The following is a 20,034-nucleotide window of genomic DNA, read 5'->3' on the forward strand; positions in this document are numbered from 1 at the left end:
GTATCTCACCTACTCCTTTCTCCTAAATGGTCTTTATATATTATAATTACTCGTATCTATCTCATATTTAGCATTTCTAAAAATACGACATTTGTCAATCGCATTAAAACATTCATCATTTATATAATTAATAATGATATATTAAAACGGGTTAATCTAATTCTCTCTTCATATCCGATGCATGTTAGTTCGAAAATGGACTAAAAGATATGAGAGATATTGTAATGCTACAATCAAACGATTGCCTTAATTGGCATCTTAATGACTATGATTACGTCTTCTTGACGCCAAAGGAGACAAAACCTATCAAATTAATTTGATTCTAATTGATTTAATTATTTAAAACTCTTATCCATATGTTGGTAGGTGCATTTTCATCCTATAGTTTAGGGTGTAATTCTGTCATGATTACTATTGTTAATATTACAAGAATATGATACATCAATAGCTTTCCATCCTAATACTTTATAAGTTTGGCATAAAGCATTCGTCAAACCTAACTAAATCTTCATTTATTGCATAAAATTAAGGATTATACAAGTGTTTTTTTTCTTATTGCATATACTATAGCATCCCATGATTGAGTAACGAACATATCAATGAGATAAATTAATCTTTCCCGATTATGACAAATGAGATATTGTCATATAATAATTAATTACCCTTATAACTGTAATAATGTATCATCACTCTAAACATAAAATGATAAATACATGCATTATGTTGTATGCACTAGTCTAATGAGATTGTACTTCAGTTAAAAAATACAATAACAAAAAATCACAAATATATAATTAAAATAAGGGAAAATAAGGTAAAATTTTCATTGTTAATTAAGCACGAATTAATTAATTTATTTGTAGACTTGAATTATAATTTTCATCTACAACTCTCGCTCGCTACAATTCGAATTAAAGTTGACCGCGAACATATCCAATGACAATATTATGTAAAATTTTCTAATTACCATTAGATATTTTTGACACTATATTAAAAATAACCAATTAAATGTTCATAAATGATAAATTATTAATATGTTCTTTTTTTAACGATATGATAAATATCCTAACGTAATTCAAATAATACTAACAAAATATACGTAATAAAAATACCACATATTCTTAGGATGTTTTTGTAATAAAACCTAATAGAATGATAATTGAAGGACGGAGCGAGTACCTGTATCAATCATTGTCCTGATTCCCATGTGAAAAATGATAAATCGTATCCGACATGATTGCCAAGAATATATATTGGGACCAATAATATCCCTTAAGTTAGTAGTTCATTTTTTTTTTTTTTTTTTTTTTGGTGATATGGTCAAAGAGGTGGAGAAAGGAGTAGCCTAATAATTCATAAGGAAGTAAGTTTGATAATTGGTTAAAATATGATATTATATTCGAGTGTCCTAGAAGAAATTTGGCACAATTACATTGGTTTACAAAGATCATGGCAGGATATTTGCCATTTAAAAAAGTATAAAAATATACTTTTTTGTTGCCGTAACACCTGTCCCTATTAGGGTTGTAGGCCTTTTAAAAGATCTAGAAGACGTCACTTTTATTAGTACTACTAATCTAGTATTAGGATTCAACTAATTTAGCAGCTTTCATACTAATTAGACTGATAACCTATGCTTAAACATAATTTTTTAATACGTAAATTGTTATTATATAAGAATTTGGTATTCTAATTGTAGAAAGGAGGCGCGGTTTGCAATTAAGTACTAAGTACTTTCCCAAGATTTAAGCACCAACTAAATCTATCTCAAATAATATTAATTTTTGTGACTAACTTCATATAATAATTTTTGTAAGAATGTAACTCAAGACGTGAATAGTTGATAACTACTCTATTTATTAAAATTAGTTGTATTGCTTGATTAGGGCACAAATTTTTCATATTTTTCTTATTTAGGCTAGAAATCACACATACATACGTGACATGCCTATTTCTAAAGCAAGATAGTATACCACACAATTTTATAAGAAGAAAAAAAAAATGGTGCAATTAGTCAAATAGTTATCTAAAATTTCACTAGTACACAAAATAAATCATTTATTACGAGTACTCCGTATTTGTTGAAAATTATTATTCGGTGACACCATCGATGAATGAACTTTTGGACATATATGATATATGTAATTATGTATGGTCCAAATTCTTCTCAATCTTATTGCAATTGGTTTGAAAGTAATTTATTGCAATTGGTTTGAAAGTAATTTGTCCGTAATACAATACTCCGTAATAAAAGCTTATTACTCATCGGGTGTGATCCGTCTAATATATAGGCTAGCTAATATATGGATGTTTGAAAGTGAGCCTATTCCAAATCCAATTATCACATCACAAATCTCAACCAATCCTAAGCTACCAACAGTTGTCCACCTTATCTTTGCTATTACTGTACTCATTTTAAGAAAAGGAAGTTAATAGATTTTGTAAAACTTGGTTACAATTTAGATGTATCTCATTTTCAATTTTCTGATAGTCAGACCAATCTAACACTAACAAATTAACAATATTCGAACTTTACTATTCCTTAAACTTACGTACTTCCTTGGTTAGAAATTAGTCACATTATTCAAAGTGTCATCTTATCGTAACAAATGATATATATCGTAACACTCTAAAGAGTATATTTTCTTTGAAAAAAAATAACAATTAATAATCTTTATTGAAAATTATACTGTGTTTTCCAATTCTTATAGATGAAAAGATTAGTAATTACCATTGTACTTAAATAATACTCCGTATAAAGGTGACAATATTATGAACTTATTTAAAGAGTGGTCTTATTTTCTTGGGGAGAGAATATTAGAGAGTTGAGAATATTGGTGAACACATACACATCTCATCTGAAATCAAGATAAGGAAGATTGAAGACTTAATTTTATTGGCCAGAAGAAAAAAATTAAGCCAACCATATGAGCTAATAAGTCATCATTATTATTCCTGCAATAGTTTGTTGTACAAACCTTTTTTTTTTTTTTTTTTTTTTTTTGCTATCATTGTTGCCCAGTTGTTAATTTCGGCTTAGTTATCTTAATTCTTAAATTATTATGGGATCTATTATTCTAATATTTTGGACTTAGTTTGTTGTCTAGTTCTTCAACTTCTTGAAAAGCCCTAAATCAATAAGGTATTAAGTTACACGGCCTACACCATCTATATATCCTCGAAGTTATTCATATACTTTTCCCATTGTTTAATTTCTATTCTTGTTTTGGAGGAATAACTTTTCTTCGTATCATTAAACAGAATAAAGTTCTAATAAACACGCGTATTATTTTCTAGGTACAACATTAAGAGATTCAAAAGACATAGAATGCATAGAGAACTCTAAAGAACACAGACGAAACAATAAATCGTTCTAAATATTTCGGTACCAAAAAATACCCTAATCAACAAATTCATCCAGAACTACAAATACTCCTTCCGTCTCTAACTCGATCTAAAACTTCTTCCGGCTCGAACTCGATTTAACTTATTTTGTGAAACAATTGCCTTTAGAACATAATAAAACAGTGGGAGTACTTCACAAATCACAATATTAAATCAAATAGATCAAGATGTAATAAAATAAATAAATAAACAAAAAAAAAAAAAAAAAATGTAATAAAATAAAAATTAAAAACTGGCATTGATATTTCTGCAAAACCTTTAAAAACAAAAAACTGTACATACAAGATCAAGATCAGTAAACAACTCCAGTTAACTTCCACTATTTTATTATTAATCAACGTCCTAAACACAAGGCAGCTTTAATATCCAACCGCCATGCAAATCCACCACCGTCCATTCTCCAAGCATCACACGGCACCGTCAACGAATGTCCACCGTTGATCATCCCTTGCTTCCCATACCCCACCACTTTTACCCTACACGTGAACGCTGGGAATAGATTCACCGGCGGTAACTCTACTTTCTCTCTCATCCCTAACTTCACCATTACTACCTTCTCCTTCCCCCACGTGTCGTCATCTCCCGATACCATCCTTTTATAAGCGCGATTTGTCCAACACACTCGGTTCCACGGGTCGGATATAAACCCAGGACACGTGTCTCCCTCTAATCGTCTCCTCCTCTCCTCATTTGTTCTCCCGAGACTGTTCCCGTCCATCCACGTGTCGGTCACTCCTTCGACTATCACGCTTGAGGTAACCGCATCTACCGCCGTTGGATTGTTGGTCTGATCCGACGGTCCGAAACATAGCCACATCGGTTCCGGCGACTTAGCGTGGACCAGTTGATTGGTTTTCTCCTTCCTTGGGCTTAGATCAGGTGTTTCAGGCAACAGTGGTAGCGTAACTTTATAACCGTTGGATGAAACAACATCTGATAATTTCTTAACATTATTATTGTTATTATTATTATTATAATTTTTACTAACATCTTCAGGAGAACGTGATTTTGTTCTCCTCTTACCACCACCGCTTACATTAGCACCACCACCTCGCTTCTTCCCCTTGCGACCGTCTTCCTTCTTGTCGGCAGTGGTAGTAGTTGTGTTGGTGGACCCATTAGGGACCGGCTTCGGAGCGATGGGGCGAAAGCGGAGCATGATACGGTCCATTTTGGACTCATCATATGGGTTGTAGTAGCTGTGATGAGTAGGGCCATGATGGTGGCCGTATCTTGCAATGCAACACCCTCCTCCACCTGATACTCTCCCCTCCATTATTTTATTTTATTTTTTTTATTTTTTTATTTCTCAAGAAATGAAAAGTGGTTTTTGTTTTGGTTTTGGGTTTGATGGTGTGGAATGAAGAATAATGTTAGAAGACACATAGAGTGAGGAGAAGTAAAGAGGTGAATTTATAAGAAGAAGGAAAGAAGACACGTGTGAGAAAGTAGGGGTACGTGTGTGTACTGTAGGTAACAGGGTTTACCAGCCAAACCCATCGTTGGTATGAATGATTGGGCCTTCTTTTTTTGACGGACTTAAAATTTTAAAATCTGGAATGTGTTAGCAGTTTAAGCTACACCTATTTTGTTTTAGTAAACCTAACTTCTTCGAGGTATACGTGAACTCTCCCTACAAGATTACGGGTGTTGCACTGTTGCCATCCCATGTATACGTATTTCGTATTCGTATGATTTATCATGCACCTTATTCCTTCTACGGCTAACTATAGAATATAAGCTACCCATGCATGGACAACTTGGAAATGTATAGTATTCATTCATTTATCATTCCTCTCTATTTCAAAGAGTTTTTCCTCGCTAATCTAGATTGAATTGACTTGTAAGATGTTCTAGTTTGATAAAGTATGTTCTATGTATATCTTAAGGAAATATGGAGTAGTAATTATATAGAACGTAACCAATGTACGTAAGCCCTTTGTTTCAAATATAATTCTCATTTCTCCACAAAAATTTCTCTATCTTTCACATCTCTTAGATCAATTATGTATTTGTTAAAAATTTAACATTGCATTTACTTATGAGATACAATACAAATGATTTTTTAAAAAAATACTATGAATAAAATTTCTGAAAATAATTAAACAAATTTAATTAAAATTATCACTAGAGCTTTCTAAAATTAGCTAATTGAACCTATAGTATTTTGTTTATTACATGCACCGTAAAATATATAACTAACAATTAACAGTTTTATTCCAAGCACTACTTTAATTTTTTACACAATCAAATAGTCAAACTCATAAAACCAACTAAATCAAACTAGTTACAAAAATAAATGAGCAAGGTTCCGATACCACTGCTGGGTTTTGATAGGTCCGACTCACCGCGGAAATAAAACCCGAGCCCAAGGAATACTCACAATTAATATAACTAAAGACATAAATAACAAGATTAAGGAAAAGACTAACTTACCCTTGAAGCGTGCTTCTCTTGACCACCGGAGCTCTTACTTGAGAAAGCCAAGTCTCACATAGGGTGATGACCTCTAACGGTATCCACCCACAACGCGACCCGACCGGTCTACTACTTGGAGGTTAGCTAAGTCCAACCAAAAAGACTACCAGAGTAATTAATGAGTTTAAAGGTTTTCTCTCAAGTGGAGATGCCTTTTCTAACTCTTACTAAAGTGAACAATCCCAAGGTATGCCTTGGCTATTTATAAGGAGTGCTTCCTTGTGAATTCCTCTCATCTTTCAATGTGGGACTTTTCACAAAAAGATCTCACATGGAAAGAATGTTGAATTCAATTCCTAGTTAAATAAACCAAGGAATAACTAAGTAACAAGTGTCACATGGTTAGGTGAGAACCACTTCCATACTTGCTCCCCAAGGCAACTCACATCCATTGTGAGCTAACCATGTGGCACCCAACTTTGAGCCCCAAGTTGGGTTTGGTTGGGCCGCCACCTTTCGGCCCTAGTTCATAACCCGTCACCCGGGTCCGCGACCCTTGCCACATGGCGCTGCCAACGTGGCGCACTGCCACTTGGTTGCTGCCAACGTGGCTGCCACATGGCACTGTCATGTGTGCTGCCACATTGCATGCTGCCACGTGGAACACTTCTATTTGGCGCGCTTCCCTAGTCTTTCACACGGCTAGGGTTTTTACTTGTTACTTGAAGCATTCTCCCGTCTCGCCAATTCCTAAATTTTGGCTTGACTTTTAAGGTTCGATTCTGACGTTCTAAGCTCGAAATTCGATGTCTTTGTCCACAATACTCGAGTGACTCATTAATTCCTTTCAGATTAATTCGTCGTGTCGGATCGTTAGTTGCTTGGGTGTGACCCGAAGGGTTCAGTCAAGATTAAGCTGCAATATTAATTATTCATTAATATTACTGATCGGAAGCGGCCTCCACCTAGGCATTCCGATCAAATGAACTTATTGAATAATTAGCTTTCAAATAACTCCGAACCCTCTATCGGAATAATACACTTGTTCGAAGGACACCATTCCTTTCAATCTCCCACTTGTCCTTCCGGACAAGTGTGCTTTTAGTGTATAGCCTTTTTCCTATGTAACTAAAAGTCTCTTCATGAACTATAAGGTAAGATTATTCGTCATCCTTATTACGTCCAGAAATGTTTCTCGAAATCCGAGTTTGACTGTTAATGAACAGATGATTTCTAAAATCCATCCGACACGGCTATGCATTTTCACAGTCTCACTCTTTGAGAGGCCTTGTAAATAACAAAGACATGTTCTCTATTGTTAGTAGGGGAAATTCCCCGTCTTGTAATGTCAGCTTCTCTTACTAAGAGGACCTAGTCGTCCGAGTGTTGCCGTTATAATCTCCATGTACGACAGACGTTTAACTAACATCAAAACGGACTAGTACTCAAACAAGAGAACTCACAATACTCATGGTCGAGGAAAGAGGTTCCGATAGCCATAATGAGAAGTATACTTGTGACGATTTTTAAATCTCTTAAAGTATTCTCATAGGTCGATCCCGTATGGTTTTAAACCAATACCTGTGCAAATGATTTATGACAATCATGTCCTTGTAGCACAAGAAACGGTGCTATAAATCAAACTACACACTAATCTCAAGTGGTCATTAATCGTCCATCATTTAAATGATCTCAATTAGGGATAATTTTCGATTATAATATTCAATGTTCACTTAATAGGTGTTTCTTTATCCAAGACTTGTCTTGATACCCTATTTTGAATATTCTCAAAAGCAAACGGACTCAATATTTAATTCTAAACCATAATTAAATAGTTTTGTAGAATAATTAGTAATAATTTTTATTCCACTATGAAACCTTTCAAAGTTTCATCTTATGATAAATGGTTTTTCAAATGTTTTAAGAGTAATACTCTTTATAAAACATTTATAGAAATCACACCCATATTTAATATGCTTGATCTCTCTCATGCAATTGTGAATGTTGTCGTTCACTTATTGCATAGGTTTAGTTATAATTACTTTGCATATCTTATCATCTTCATTATTGTCACTTACATAATAAGATGATAAAATTTGAGAGTGTCATGGACTATATGTGATTTAGGATTTATTGTCCAAGTGATGGCTCCCACTCATTTTCATGATCTGAGATCTTCTACTTGACAACCTACAATCATTAACATTCAACAACGAACTTTCCATAGAACAACTTTCTTAATATTGCCTTTAAGGCAACAACAATATTCTCAACATATATTTCAGTAGACTTCCTAATGGTGCTTTGCTTGGATTTTATTCCAAACGGGTCACAGTGATTTGGGATATCCTAGTCACTTGTGATCATGGAGATTTACCTTAAATTTCCGCACATTACACATGGATGCACATCCATGTTACCATTCTCAAGCCACGACGCTTCTTACTTCTTGCTTACAAATGACTTCCTTATTAAGGATCTCATCCTTGTTAAGGTTTCTGCTTGCAACATCAATACTCAAATTATATTTGTTTCCATGAGTTAAGAACTCATCCTCTTACTTATTCAAGTGTTATGGATGTTCTTGATCATAATCTAACGATCTATTACTTAGATTCAAATTGATTGGTACTATATATGTACTTCACATGCTCTAAGCAAATAAGTCGTGTGACGATTCCATATCGTAGCGTACATGATGGATTTAATTGTAGAATGATTCTCAATCTTATTTCATCCATGTGACATTTTAGCTCATCCAGTTCCACTGATTCTTGCTAAACTGTTTGCTATGTGATACAGTTGAAAGTCTCTACTAGAGTCTTTCTTGTTTGACTTAGTATTTAGCCTAGCTTATACTTAGTTCAAACATTTACTTAGTTTTATACATATGGGTCGAAAGCCTTTCAAAGTCCTTCATGTTTAAGATGGTAAATTTCTTTACTCATTTAAACATTTAATTAAGTCTATACCATAGGTCTCAATTCCCAATATGTACTAAGTATCGCCTTTAGTTTGGTCCATTGTTGAAAATACTTTCAAATCTAAGCATTTAGCATTTGATAGTTATTTCACAATAGAGTTCGTAAACTTCTTGTTGGACCTTACAAGATTGACTCTTGCTCCCACTAAACTTCTTATCCACAAGAATTTCTATGTTTCTCCATAAGTCAATCCTTTTATTAACTTTATGAGAAAACACGTTCCAATTCCTTTATGCAATGCTACCTTCAATCCCATAATGGATTTCTTGAGCTTGTTTTCAAATCTAGCATTATTTAGATTTTCAAAATCCTTACACTATTTTCATAGTCTCTTCTAAAATCTTATTTTAGGAAGGCAGTTTTGGTATCCTTTTTTCCATATTTCATATGTGCAATTTTGTAATAATCTCGAAAAGACTTGAGCATTCCGATTGGTGAATAGGTTTTTATTAAAATCAACTCCGTGAATTTAATTATATCCTTTTCAACCAATCCAGCTATGTATACATTTCCACATTTGTTAGTTTTCTCCTTGAAAACTTATTTGCAATCGATGGGTCTTTCACCATTCATGCAAATTAATCAAGTTTTAAACATGATTTTCAAACATGGAGTCTATTTCGGATTTTATGGCGTCTAACCATTATTTGGAATTTGGATTTGCCATAGCTATCTTACAAGGCGTTATTCCCTTACTATTTAATAGTAAATAGTATGCTTGTAAGTCTTAGGTTTATTTCTAACTTAATAGAAATTTATAGGATTCAATCCAAGCCTTTGGTGAATTCTATACCTATACGGGTAACTGCATCAAACACTGAGTTTCAAGGCGCTTAAAGCCCTTTGATTATGTTGATCTTACTCCAACTTTTCAGAAATTTTGTGAATAATGAATTCTCATGAAGCCCTTTTAAGGTCTTCCGAGATTCTCAATTCTAGTTTGTTGCTAATCTCGATGGTCATCGAGTTCATTTTTCTCAAACTTGTCGTTTTGGAAATGTGTTACTTTCCATAAAAACACCACTAAGAGCAACAAACATTATGTTCTCAATTAGGTTGTGGAGGGTATGCCCGTAGTCTCACTTGAATGCTTACAAAGAGACATGTATATTGTCTTTGGGTAAAAGTTCGTAATGAAACAAACAGTTAGCTCACACTTGAGCTATCTTAGCCTTTAATGAGCCATTAAACTCCCACTTAGCCACTTAGCTTTTGCTAAGACGGTGAGCTCCCACTAAGTCACTTAGCTCCCACTGAGCCAGTGAACTCCCACTGAGGCTAAGAGTTTTAGACATATACTTGAAAAGACGCTTAGAAGTTTTTATATCCATAACTGAATATGGTGTCCTTTCTTAGCTCCGACATTTTGTTTAGTGTAACATTAGTCATTTATGCTAATCTTTAAGAACTTTATAGGAAGGGATGTGATCCATCATCGTTCGAGTCATTTTCAAATGACATCGAGGTTTCCGTGAAAACACACTATGTTCTTCGTGGAGTTATTTATGAAAATTTCCATCCATAACTTTGTGATGGTCACGCTTGGCTCAAGCAAACATCGCTCGATCTAATCTAGAAGTTTTGATATCTTGTCAAGTCGATTCTATACTTCACTGAACTCTTGAGCTACTTAAGTCAATTTTGTTCACATTTGATGGATATAGCCATATTCTTCAAATTCTTCGTGAAACGTTGAACTAGTTGAATCCTCTTTATATTTCGGAGTCAATTGTCTATACCAAGAACAATAGCTCTTTACTTTGTCGGTTTTTCATAAGAAAGACTTGCTTGTCTTAGAACGATTCCGAATCAATCAACTGTCAAGCCTTTATAGCCTTGAGTACGTTCTTGTTAATGTGACATTGCTAAAGATGTAGAAATCATGCCCATGACTTAAACTTTGTGAGTCTTCATGTTAGGAAAATGTTTGTTTATAATCAAGCATGCTTGACTCATGGTTTAGATAACCATGCCATTCAAATAAATTCGCAACTATTTCTCTTTACTTTGAATGTGAGTATTTCTGTGTGTTAACGGATTGTTTGCTGATTATGGAACATAGTAACCATTTATTTGTTCCAGCCTTAGCTTAAAAGGTCTTTAAACAAAGCATACGACCTTACAACTGATGTAGCCCTTCTTGCTTCATTCTAAGCTTGTAAGTTAATATCTTAGGTTAACTTCAATAGTTTGAGGTCACTTTCAAAGTATAACACTCAAGCAGTATATGATACTTGTGAAGATAATGACTTGCTAAGTTAATTAGAATAACATGAACTCTTTAGTAGAAATGAAATTTCATTCCTTTTCTTTGTTCCTTGTTTCCTATATTTATTATTTATATCTCATAACCTTTAAGAACCGTTTCTTTAAGTGTTTTGACTTTTGTACTTTGTTAGGCATAATTAAGCATCTAGTGCGCCGTATAACAAAGTTCCATCTTTTCCTTTAATTCGTACTTGAATTAATACATCAATGAGTTGTACTCACTAGTGTATAAAGCGAAAAGATATGTTGGTTGTCAACTTCTGACAATTTGAGTTTTCAACTCAATACTTCATGTTTATAAAAACTACCTAGTATTTTGAATACATGATGTTGAACCGTCCTTTCGGACTTAGTTATAAAAGTCATTTATGAGAATTGTATTTAGAAATGCCTTTCTTTGAGAACTATTCTCCAAGATTTCCTTTACCAACCATTGAAAACAATAATTTGATTTAGGATTCTACAAATATAAGTGCAAGGTGTAACCATTTATCAAGAAAATAACACCAATAAGTTTGAAATTTAAAAGCATTCATGCAAATTTTCAATCTTATTAAGCGTCTTATCCACGCATTAAATTTGTCCCCATTTGGCGAGAATAAGGCGATTCCAAGATCCAAAGAATCAATGAGTGATTAAGAATGCTTTGGCTTGTCTTAACACTCAATATTCTAAGGTAAGAAACTCTTTGCTAATGGCTTCAAACCACTCTTGGTTAGATAAATCGTCGCATCTAATGCTCTCTCAACAACTTATCCACTTTGCCACGACATGTTACGATTCCATCACTCATATCTAATGCGTATTTTTATGGGTTCTTCAAGAAATTCGGGGATATGAAGCTATTTTATCTAACCAAGACTAAATAACAACTAAATTAGTAGCTTTCTCAGCAAAATATCATATGCAATTCTCTTGCTAAAACAATTCATACGAATTAATCAATTATAACTCAAACTTCTCCCTAGAATATCAAAATGTTACAACCTAAAACCCTTTATATAGGCAAATTAAAATAAACTCTACAATATTCTAAAATCAAAAGATAAACTAATCTGATATCTAAACTAAAGCTATCAAAATAAAAGATAAATAACAACTAAACATTATTATCTACAATAACCACCCAAAAGATGAATATTATTGTCTATAATAACCACCTAAAAGATATAATTTGAATGGCTCTTCAACTTATCTTCCGGATATGCATCAATATCGTTGAGTATAACCAAAACCAACATGCATACCCGGTATGCCTTACGTATCCTAGGAGTAATAGTGATGCCTCGCTTTGGCGTAGCCCATCACTACTCTCAATAGGTCGGTAAGTGTTATTTTGGAATGACAAATTTTTCTCAATATTTTAGGAACTTAGGATTTCTATGTTGGTTGATTTAAGTAAACTTAATTAATCCTCACAACATTCGAAATGCTAAACATGCATCTAACATATCATTCACATATATAAGCATAAGCATAAGCATAAATATATATAGAAAGCATAAGTAAATGATGCATTTGGCAACTACCATGACCCCTTGAGTCTTCAAGGGTCTTCTTTTGCAACTTCATGGCTTCGTCTTCCAAGAACCTCCGTCTTCAAGACTTAACAAAAATTATGCAACTACTAGTACCTACGATTAGAACTAATCTAAATATTAAGGTACAAAAATACTCAACGGTTAGTAGACCGTATTTAGATTTACAAAAATACATCACGGAACGTAGTCCGTATTTTCTATCCTAATCGGGCCCCACTAGTTGCCATTTTATAAAACTTGAGGATATACATTCCATTCATCCATTTACTATTTGTGAATGTCCCATGCATTTTACAACGATAAATAAGTAGCAATGCACAAATACACGTAAACTAGTAACTAACTTAGGTGATTAATCTAATTAACGCGCCTAATTAAAACTAGTCAAAGTTATTTAACCGATTATGTAAATAAGCGCAATTAAAATTAGCTTAAAATAATAATAATGAAGCTCTAACTAAATTCCGCATCCAACTTAGTTAATCCAATTAATTAAGCCGGTAAACCCAAAATTTTGCCAAAACAAATTTTACAAGTGCCGCTCAAAATCGAGGCCTAGCCTCCCAAAAAAAAATTTAATTAAATAAAATAATTAAAATAATTAAATCTGCAAAAATCGCAAAATGAAATCGGGAGAGTTTAGGTACATCGGGTTGTCAAAGGCAAGCACCCCGAGCACTCGTACGCACGCATGTGCTGTGCGCTGCCTAGCAGCCTCGTACACCATGCGTGCCGAGCTGCTGCTTGGGTTGCCTGGTCAGCCCGCACACCCTACGTGCCATGGCCGCAGCTGCTGCTGCGCCATGACCCTCCCTCGTATGCCCTTCGCGCACAACCCCACGCACACCCTTAGCACAGCACGCACCAAGCACACCAACCCGCATCCTCGGCAGCCACATGCGGGCTGCGCGTGCAGCCCAGCTGGCTGAGTGATGCTCGTGGCTATTGTGCCTTGGTTTGCGTGCAAGTGACTCGGGATTATTTCCCGATTTTTCGTGTGATATTTTAATCAATTCTAAATTAATTTTAGAATCAATATTTTGGGGCAAAAAATGAAAATAAAACAAGTCCAACTTAATTAAATTCAATTTAAGTGCACAAAACCTAAATTATTTCCAAGAACTATTCTTTAATAAAATTGGTTCAACTTGATGCAACATAAATAAAGGGCTATTCTCACTATTAATTAACCAACATAAATTAATCATGAGATTTGACAAAATTAAAAGGGAGTTAGAATTATGTACATAAACATACAATTAAAGATTCCAACTTTATCTTGTGAATCCTTGAAAAATTACATCTTCCAATACGAAGATTAATGAAATTTCTATCACAAGATTGAAACTATATGATTCCAATCAACTTAATAAATACGGATTTTTCACCATATACCACTGAGTTTAACGTTAATTCACCATATACCACCCAAAATTTTCAAATTCACCATATACCATTAAATTTTAGAAAAATGTCACAACATGCCATAATTGACTAACGGACGTTAACACCGTTAGTCATTAATGCTAATAATGCCACGTGGCAACATATAGCTGGTTCTCTTTTAAATTATTATTTAATTTTAGAATAATTATTTAACTAATTATCATAAAATAAAAAATATATAAAAAAATCCAACCACCCAAAGGCGTGGCACCCGGCCACCACCTTGTCCCGACAACCCCTGCAGGCACAGAATCTGACCAAAACCCCGGCGCCGACGCGAAAACCCACCAGAACCCCTGTGCCGACATGGAATCCGACCAGAACCCCTGTCGGCACTCCTCCGCTTCCCTTGAACCACCGTTCCCGAACCCTAAAAACCCCTATCTCCCTCGAAAAACCCTCCCCTAACCATCGGCTGATGCCTAAACCCCATTCCCCCGCGTCGGCGAACCTAAATCCCCTCCCTCACATCGTCGCCGCCCAATTTAGTTGAAAACAACCACCCCAAAACCCTAAAACCCCAAAATCGAAACCCTAGATTTTGGTTTAAGGGTTTCGAGGTGGTGATTCAGGGGAGCAAGAGGATGGAGATTGTAGAGGGAGGGGCGGATTAGGTTTTCCGGCTTTTACAAGGGGGTTTGGACGGCCGGCGGGTTGGGAGGGAGGCTTTTCGAGGAAGGGAGGGGGTTTTAGATTGAGAGGATGGTGGTTTAGGGGAAGAGGAAGACGGTGACGGGAGGTTCGGGGTTAGGGTGGCGCCGGCGCGGGGTTTAGGGCAGAAGTGCCGGTGTAGGGTGGCCGGGGTTGGGGGCATTATGGGTGGCTGGGTTACGGTGTGGTGGTTGGCAGAGGTTTTTTGGATAAATTATTAATTTTTTTAAAAAATAAAATAATACTTGTATAAAGTTAGTTAATTAAATAAATAATATTAATAATCACCTATTACAAGCTGCCGCGTGACACAATTAACGTTAATCACTAACTGAGTTAACGGAAATGGCATGTTGTGTCATTTTCATAAAACTGAAGGTTATATGGTGAATTTGAAAATTTTGGGTGGTATATGGTGAATTAACGTTAAACTTAGTGGTATATGGTGAAAAATCCGTAATAAATTATTTAAACCAAGAAAGTTCAACAAAATTCATGGAATTTAGTAACTCAAAGTTCCAACCACTTAAAACAATTAAAGATTGGATCTTTAGTACTTAGAAGCCTCAAATAATAAATTTTTCACACTAAACGCAATGGATTTGCAATTATGTGAAAATTTAACCAATCTTTCAAGCACTAATTACTACCAAATAACCGTGCTTAAAGAGGTCCAAAAATGCAAAAACATTAAGGAAATAACCAAATACATAATCACCATAAATATGCCATTAAGATTCAAGGATAAAAGATTTAAAATTTTTCGTCAAAAACGAAAAACCCTCGAAAAAAGGCATTTCTTATTAATTGTGATTCCAGACCGCTGTTTCCACCCAAAATTCACTATTTTTTAGGCGAAAATCTAGGTTCGAGGCCAAAAATCACATAAAAACGGGATTAAAATTAATAAAACCGAGCTACTAATCTAATTAGCAACACAAAACCAGAAAAATACAGCCATAAAAACCTTGAAAATTTTAGTTACAAAAATAAATGAGCAAGGTTCCGATACCACTGCTGGGTTTTGATAAGTCCGACTCACCGCGGAAATAAAACTTGAGCCCAAGAAATACTCACAATTAATATAACTAAAGACATAAATAATAAGATTAAGGAAAAGACTAAATTACCCTTGAAGCGTGCTTCGCTCGACCACCGGAGCTCTTACTTGAGAAAGCTAAGTCTCACAAAGGGCGATGACCTGTATTCACCCACAACGCGACCCGACCGGTCTACTATTTGGAGGTTAGCCAAGTCCGACCAAAAAGACTACCCGAGTAATTAATGAGTTTAAAAGTTTTTCTCTCAAGTGGAGATGCCTTTTCTAACTCTTACTCAAGTGAACAATCCCAAGGTATGCCTTGACTATTTATAAGGAGTGCTTCCTTGTGAATTCCTCTCATCTTTCAATGTGGGACTTTTCACAAAAAGATCTCACATGGAAAGAATGTTGAATTCATTTCCTAGTTAAATAAACCAAGGAATAACTAAGTAACAAGTGTCACATGGTTAGGTGAGGACTACTTCCTCACTTGCTCCCCAAGACAACTCACATTCATTGTGAGCTAACCATGTGGCACCCAACCTTGAGCCCTGAGATGGGTTCGGTTGGGCCACCACCTTTCGGCCCGCGTCCATGACCCGTCACCCGGGTCCGCGGCCCTTGCCACTTGGTGGCTGCCACGTGTGCTGCCACATGGTGTGCTGCTATGTGCGCTGCCACGTGACGCACTTCTATTTGGCTCGCTTCCCTAGCCTTTCGCGCGGCTAGGATTTTTACTTGTTACTTGAAGCATTCTCCCGTCTCGCCAATTTCTAAATTTTGGCTCGACTTTTAAGATTCAGTTATGACGCTCTAAGCTAGGAATCCGATGTCTTTGTTCACAATACTCGAGTGGCTCATTAATTCATTTCGGATTAATTCGTCGTGTCGGATCGTTAGTTGCTTGGGTGTGACCCGAAGGGTTCGGTCAAGATTAAGTTGTAACATTAATTATTCATTAATATTACTTATCGGAAGCGGCCTCCACCTAGGCATTCCGATCACTTGAACTTACTGAATAATTAGCTTTCAAATACCTCCGGACCCTCTATTGAAATAATACACTTGTTCGAAGGACACCATTCCTTTCAAAAATTTACGTACATTTGAAATAAACTAGAAAAGATAAACATATATATATACATGGTTTGATCAGATCAACATGATATGCATGACCTATGTCCACATGGCATGGGATATTATTTAGTTACTAGCTTTCATGGATGATAATAAAAGAGAAATCAAAGGAAATACAATGCTTTCCATCTCACAAAAAGAGTTGCATCTTGGCTTGAATAATATATATAGTCTAGGCTTAAAAGCACTATAAATACTTCTACTTGTCCACTCAATATAATTTAAGGGAACTCTAAATAATTCCCCAAGGAATAGTAAATTAATAACATTAGTAGTCTTCATAAGCTTAACCAAAATTTGAAAACATTCCATAAAGTATGATATGCTTCAAATTAAACGGACTAACAAACACCTTCGCTGGACTAGGTACGGGTGTTGTTGAGCACTTGTTAGCAAATTTTCATTAGCTTTGGATGGTTTGCGTTCTTAATTAATTGACTATATCTTTCTCCTTTCTTTTTGAAATTGGGTAAATAATCAGTTGTTAGAAAGCTCTTGAAACAAGCTATTATCTCTTACTTGAATTACTTCAATATCACTTCTAAGGTTAAGGTGAGAGATACATACATTTGAAATTCACTAGATTTTAAGTCACAAATAACAATATGTAAGCATGTCTTAATGGAATTACAGTAGTTTTTATGTATAAAGTATTTGTAAAAAAAAAAATAAATAAATAAATAAAAATAAAATCTAACATACTTTTTGTTGTTGTCTTCTTGAAACTTAACTATCATTCGATGTTTTCACTAGTAACTACATATGTAACACATTAGTTAATGGAGTATTCCGTATACAATAATACTTATAGCATTATTAAGAGCAGATTATATACAGTAAAACTTTGGTAATATTAGTGTATTAGAAGGAGTTAAGTATACCAAAGATCCTTTATGTTTGGGGTTTGTTTGATTTTAGTCCCTAATGTTTAAAATGGCTGAATTTAGTCCCTCAACCACCACTAAGGGTGGTCAAATTGCTGACTTGGACAAACGTGAGGAAAACGTTTGGTGATTAGGATGTAAAAAACCAAACTTAAGGGAAACGTTTGCTTACTTGGAAGTTGGAACGCAAACGTCAAACATTAGGGACCTGCTTCTCTCTCTTCCTTAACTTCTTCTCTGGTTTATGTGTCACTGATGAGGTAGTTGATGATGTTTTCGCCGAGCCTTTCGGTTCTTGCTCGGTGTCGCTGCCTCCTCTATTAAGGTGTGATATTTAGTTGGTTTATCTCCATTTCTATTACTTCTAATTCAAATTTCTTATTTTCATTCATTTTAAAATTTTGTTAATTCTCAATTATTTTAGATCTAATTTTCTGATTTCCATTTTAGATTCGGTTTTTATTTTCATTTATGAATCTAGAATTTCTGATTTTCGTTTTAAAATTTCTGATTTCATCTTTAGATTTCTGGGTGTTTGATGCGGCTCCACTATTGTTGTGCTCCGTTGCGGTGGAAGCTGCTGTTGGGTCAGATGGTGGAGGTGGTTGCGAGGGCAGGCAACGCGGTGCTGGGTGAAGAATAGAAATTTTCAATTGAATCTGATAGGGATAATCGCTAAACAATCAAGTAATCTCAATCGAATTTGATAAGTGATAATTTTGTTGATTTGCAATTTAACATATCTTGCTGTTTTGGAACTGCGTAATGTTGATAATCAATGTTTTGATAAGTGAATGGATGTTCTTTTAAGATCAGATTTGATTAAATATGCACTTGAATTAAAGTGTTTGAATTTTTGGTTATTTTTTTTATTTCATCTATTTTGATAGTTCTTTGACATTGATTATGAATTAATTGGTTTAATTTGTTGGTAGTAATTCTCCTGTATATTTTCAAGTTCTTAATGTTAATTTTCTTAGATGTATTGAATTTACTTATAGTAAAGGATTGGATTTAAAGAAAATTAATTACGATTAAAATTTTTTTTTTGCATTTATTGAAGTCCTTAATTTTTTAACAGCTTCTTATTTTGTTATATTTGCTCATGAAATCAATCAAAGTCCCTCAAGTTTAGTCCACTAAGCAATTAAATCAGCCAATTGAGTTAAAGTCCTTTATGTTTTACTTAGTCATCTATTGCAGGTCCCTCATGTTTGATGTTTCACATCCTAATCACCAAACATTTCCCTCACATTTGTCTAAGTCAGTAATTTAACCACCCTTAGTAGTGATTAAGGGACTAAATTCAGCCATTTTAAACATTAAGGACTAAAATCAAACAAACCCCAAAAATAAAGGACTTTTGGTATACTTAACTGGTATTAGAAGTAAGTGACGTCGTCCAACATAATTGGATAAAGTAAGGAGTGTATCTTAGATTCTGAAAAAGAACAGAAGAACGAAGACCAATGATAAAAAAAGGGACAAAGATAAGAACCAATGAGAAGTGGGGGAGTGTCCATGGAAGAAGATAGATGCGACACGTATGAGGTGAACTCACTGCATGTTAATGTATTTGTTGGTTGCGAAACATGACGTGTTACTGCATAAGATGCTTCTTTGGGTTTCCAGAACACTGACACGTGCTCGTATACTATCTAGCTTTGCCTTTTCATTTCGACATTTTGCAGCTGATTGGTGCCTCCCTCAAAATAATTCTACTTCTAGTTTATTCCAATTATTATTCCAACTCAAAATTTATACTTGGCGTTTTCGGACAGAATAAAAAAAATTGGGTGGATGAAGAGAATGCCCTATGGCCCTTATTGTCCTATCGGACTTTTGCACATAACAATCCGAATTAAGTTAGGCCTTGTTCTGGATGAAGCTTTCCCTAGTTAATCACAGTAAGAAAACAATTTTGTTTATCACACGGTAATTTTGTAAATATATCAACAATTTCATCCAATTACCATTAACTGTGAAGCCTACATTGATGAAAAAGTTATTGATTTACTCCGTATTTAGGAAAATGTCATGTAATAAACAATTTTTGTTTATCACTGAGAGAAACTTGTATTTTCTCGTTCTTTTGGAATTCTCTGTAAACCTATTTAGTTCAGTTCAATTTGGTTAGGCTATACTGCAATGGGACATTAAGGACTCGAATTGTCAAACATATACTAAAGCAATCTATGGTTACGAATAGCTATCGGCAATGGATATTTCATCAGCTCACTTCGAGTGGCTGGAATTTT

At 34.7% G+C, this 20,034-nt stretch overlaps 1 protein-coding gene and 1 long non-coding RNA gene across 2 annotated transcripts; one reads left to right on the top strand and one right to left on the bottom strand.

The window, feature by feature from the left end:
- Positions 1 to 3,729: 3,729 nt before the first annotated feature.
- LOC145568680 (uncharacterized) lies at positions 3,730 to 4,772 on the bottom strand. The gene has a single exon (XM_081628103.1). The coding sequence runs from the start codon at positions 4,679 to 4,681 to the stop codon at positions 3,740 to 3,742; it is 942 nt and encodes a 313-aa protein (XP_081484229.1). The 5' UTR covers positions 4,682 to 4,772; the 3' UTR covers positions 3,730 to 3,739.
- A 12,875-nt stretch (positions 4,773 to 17,647) lies between these two features.
- Positions 17,648 to 18,639, top strand: LOC145568681 (uncharacterized). Its single transcript, XR_014095890.1, has 2 exons — positions 17,648 to 18,101; positions 18,300 to 18,639. It is a non-coding gene; the product is annotated as an uncharacterized LOC145568681 (long non-coding RNA).
- Positions 18,640 to 20,034: the final 1,395 nt, after the last annotated feature.

The sequence above is a fragment of the Chenopodium album genome, chromosome 11 (assembly GCF_948465745.1).
Source record: "Chenopodium album chromosome 11, dcCheAlbu1.1, whole genome shotgun sequence".
Lineage (NCBI taxonomy): Eukaryota > Viridiplantae > Streptophyta > Magnoliopsida > Caryophyllales > Amaranthaceae > Chenopodium > Chenopodium album.

Excerpts from the sequence above, each read along its gene's own strand:
- LOC145568680 (XM_081628103.1), bottom strand. The coding sequence starts at position 4,681 with ATGGAGGGGAGAGTATCAGGTGGAGGAGGGTGTTGCATTGCAAGATAC.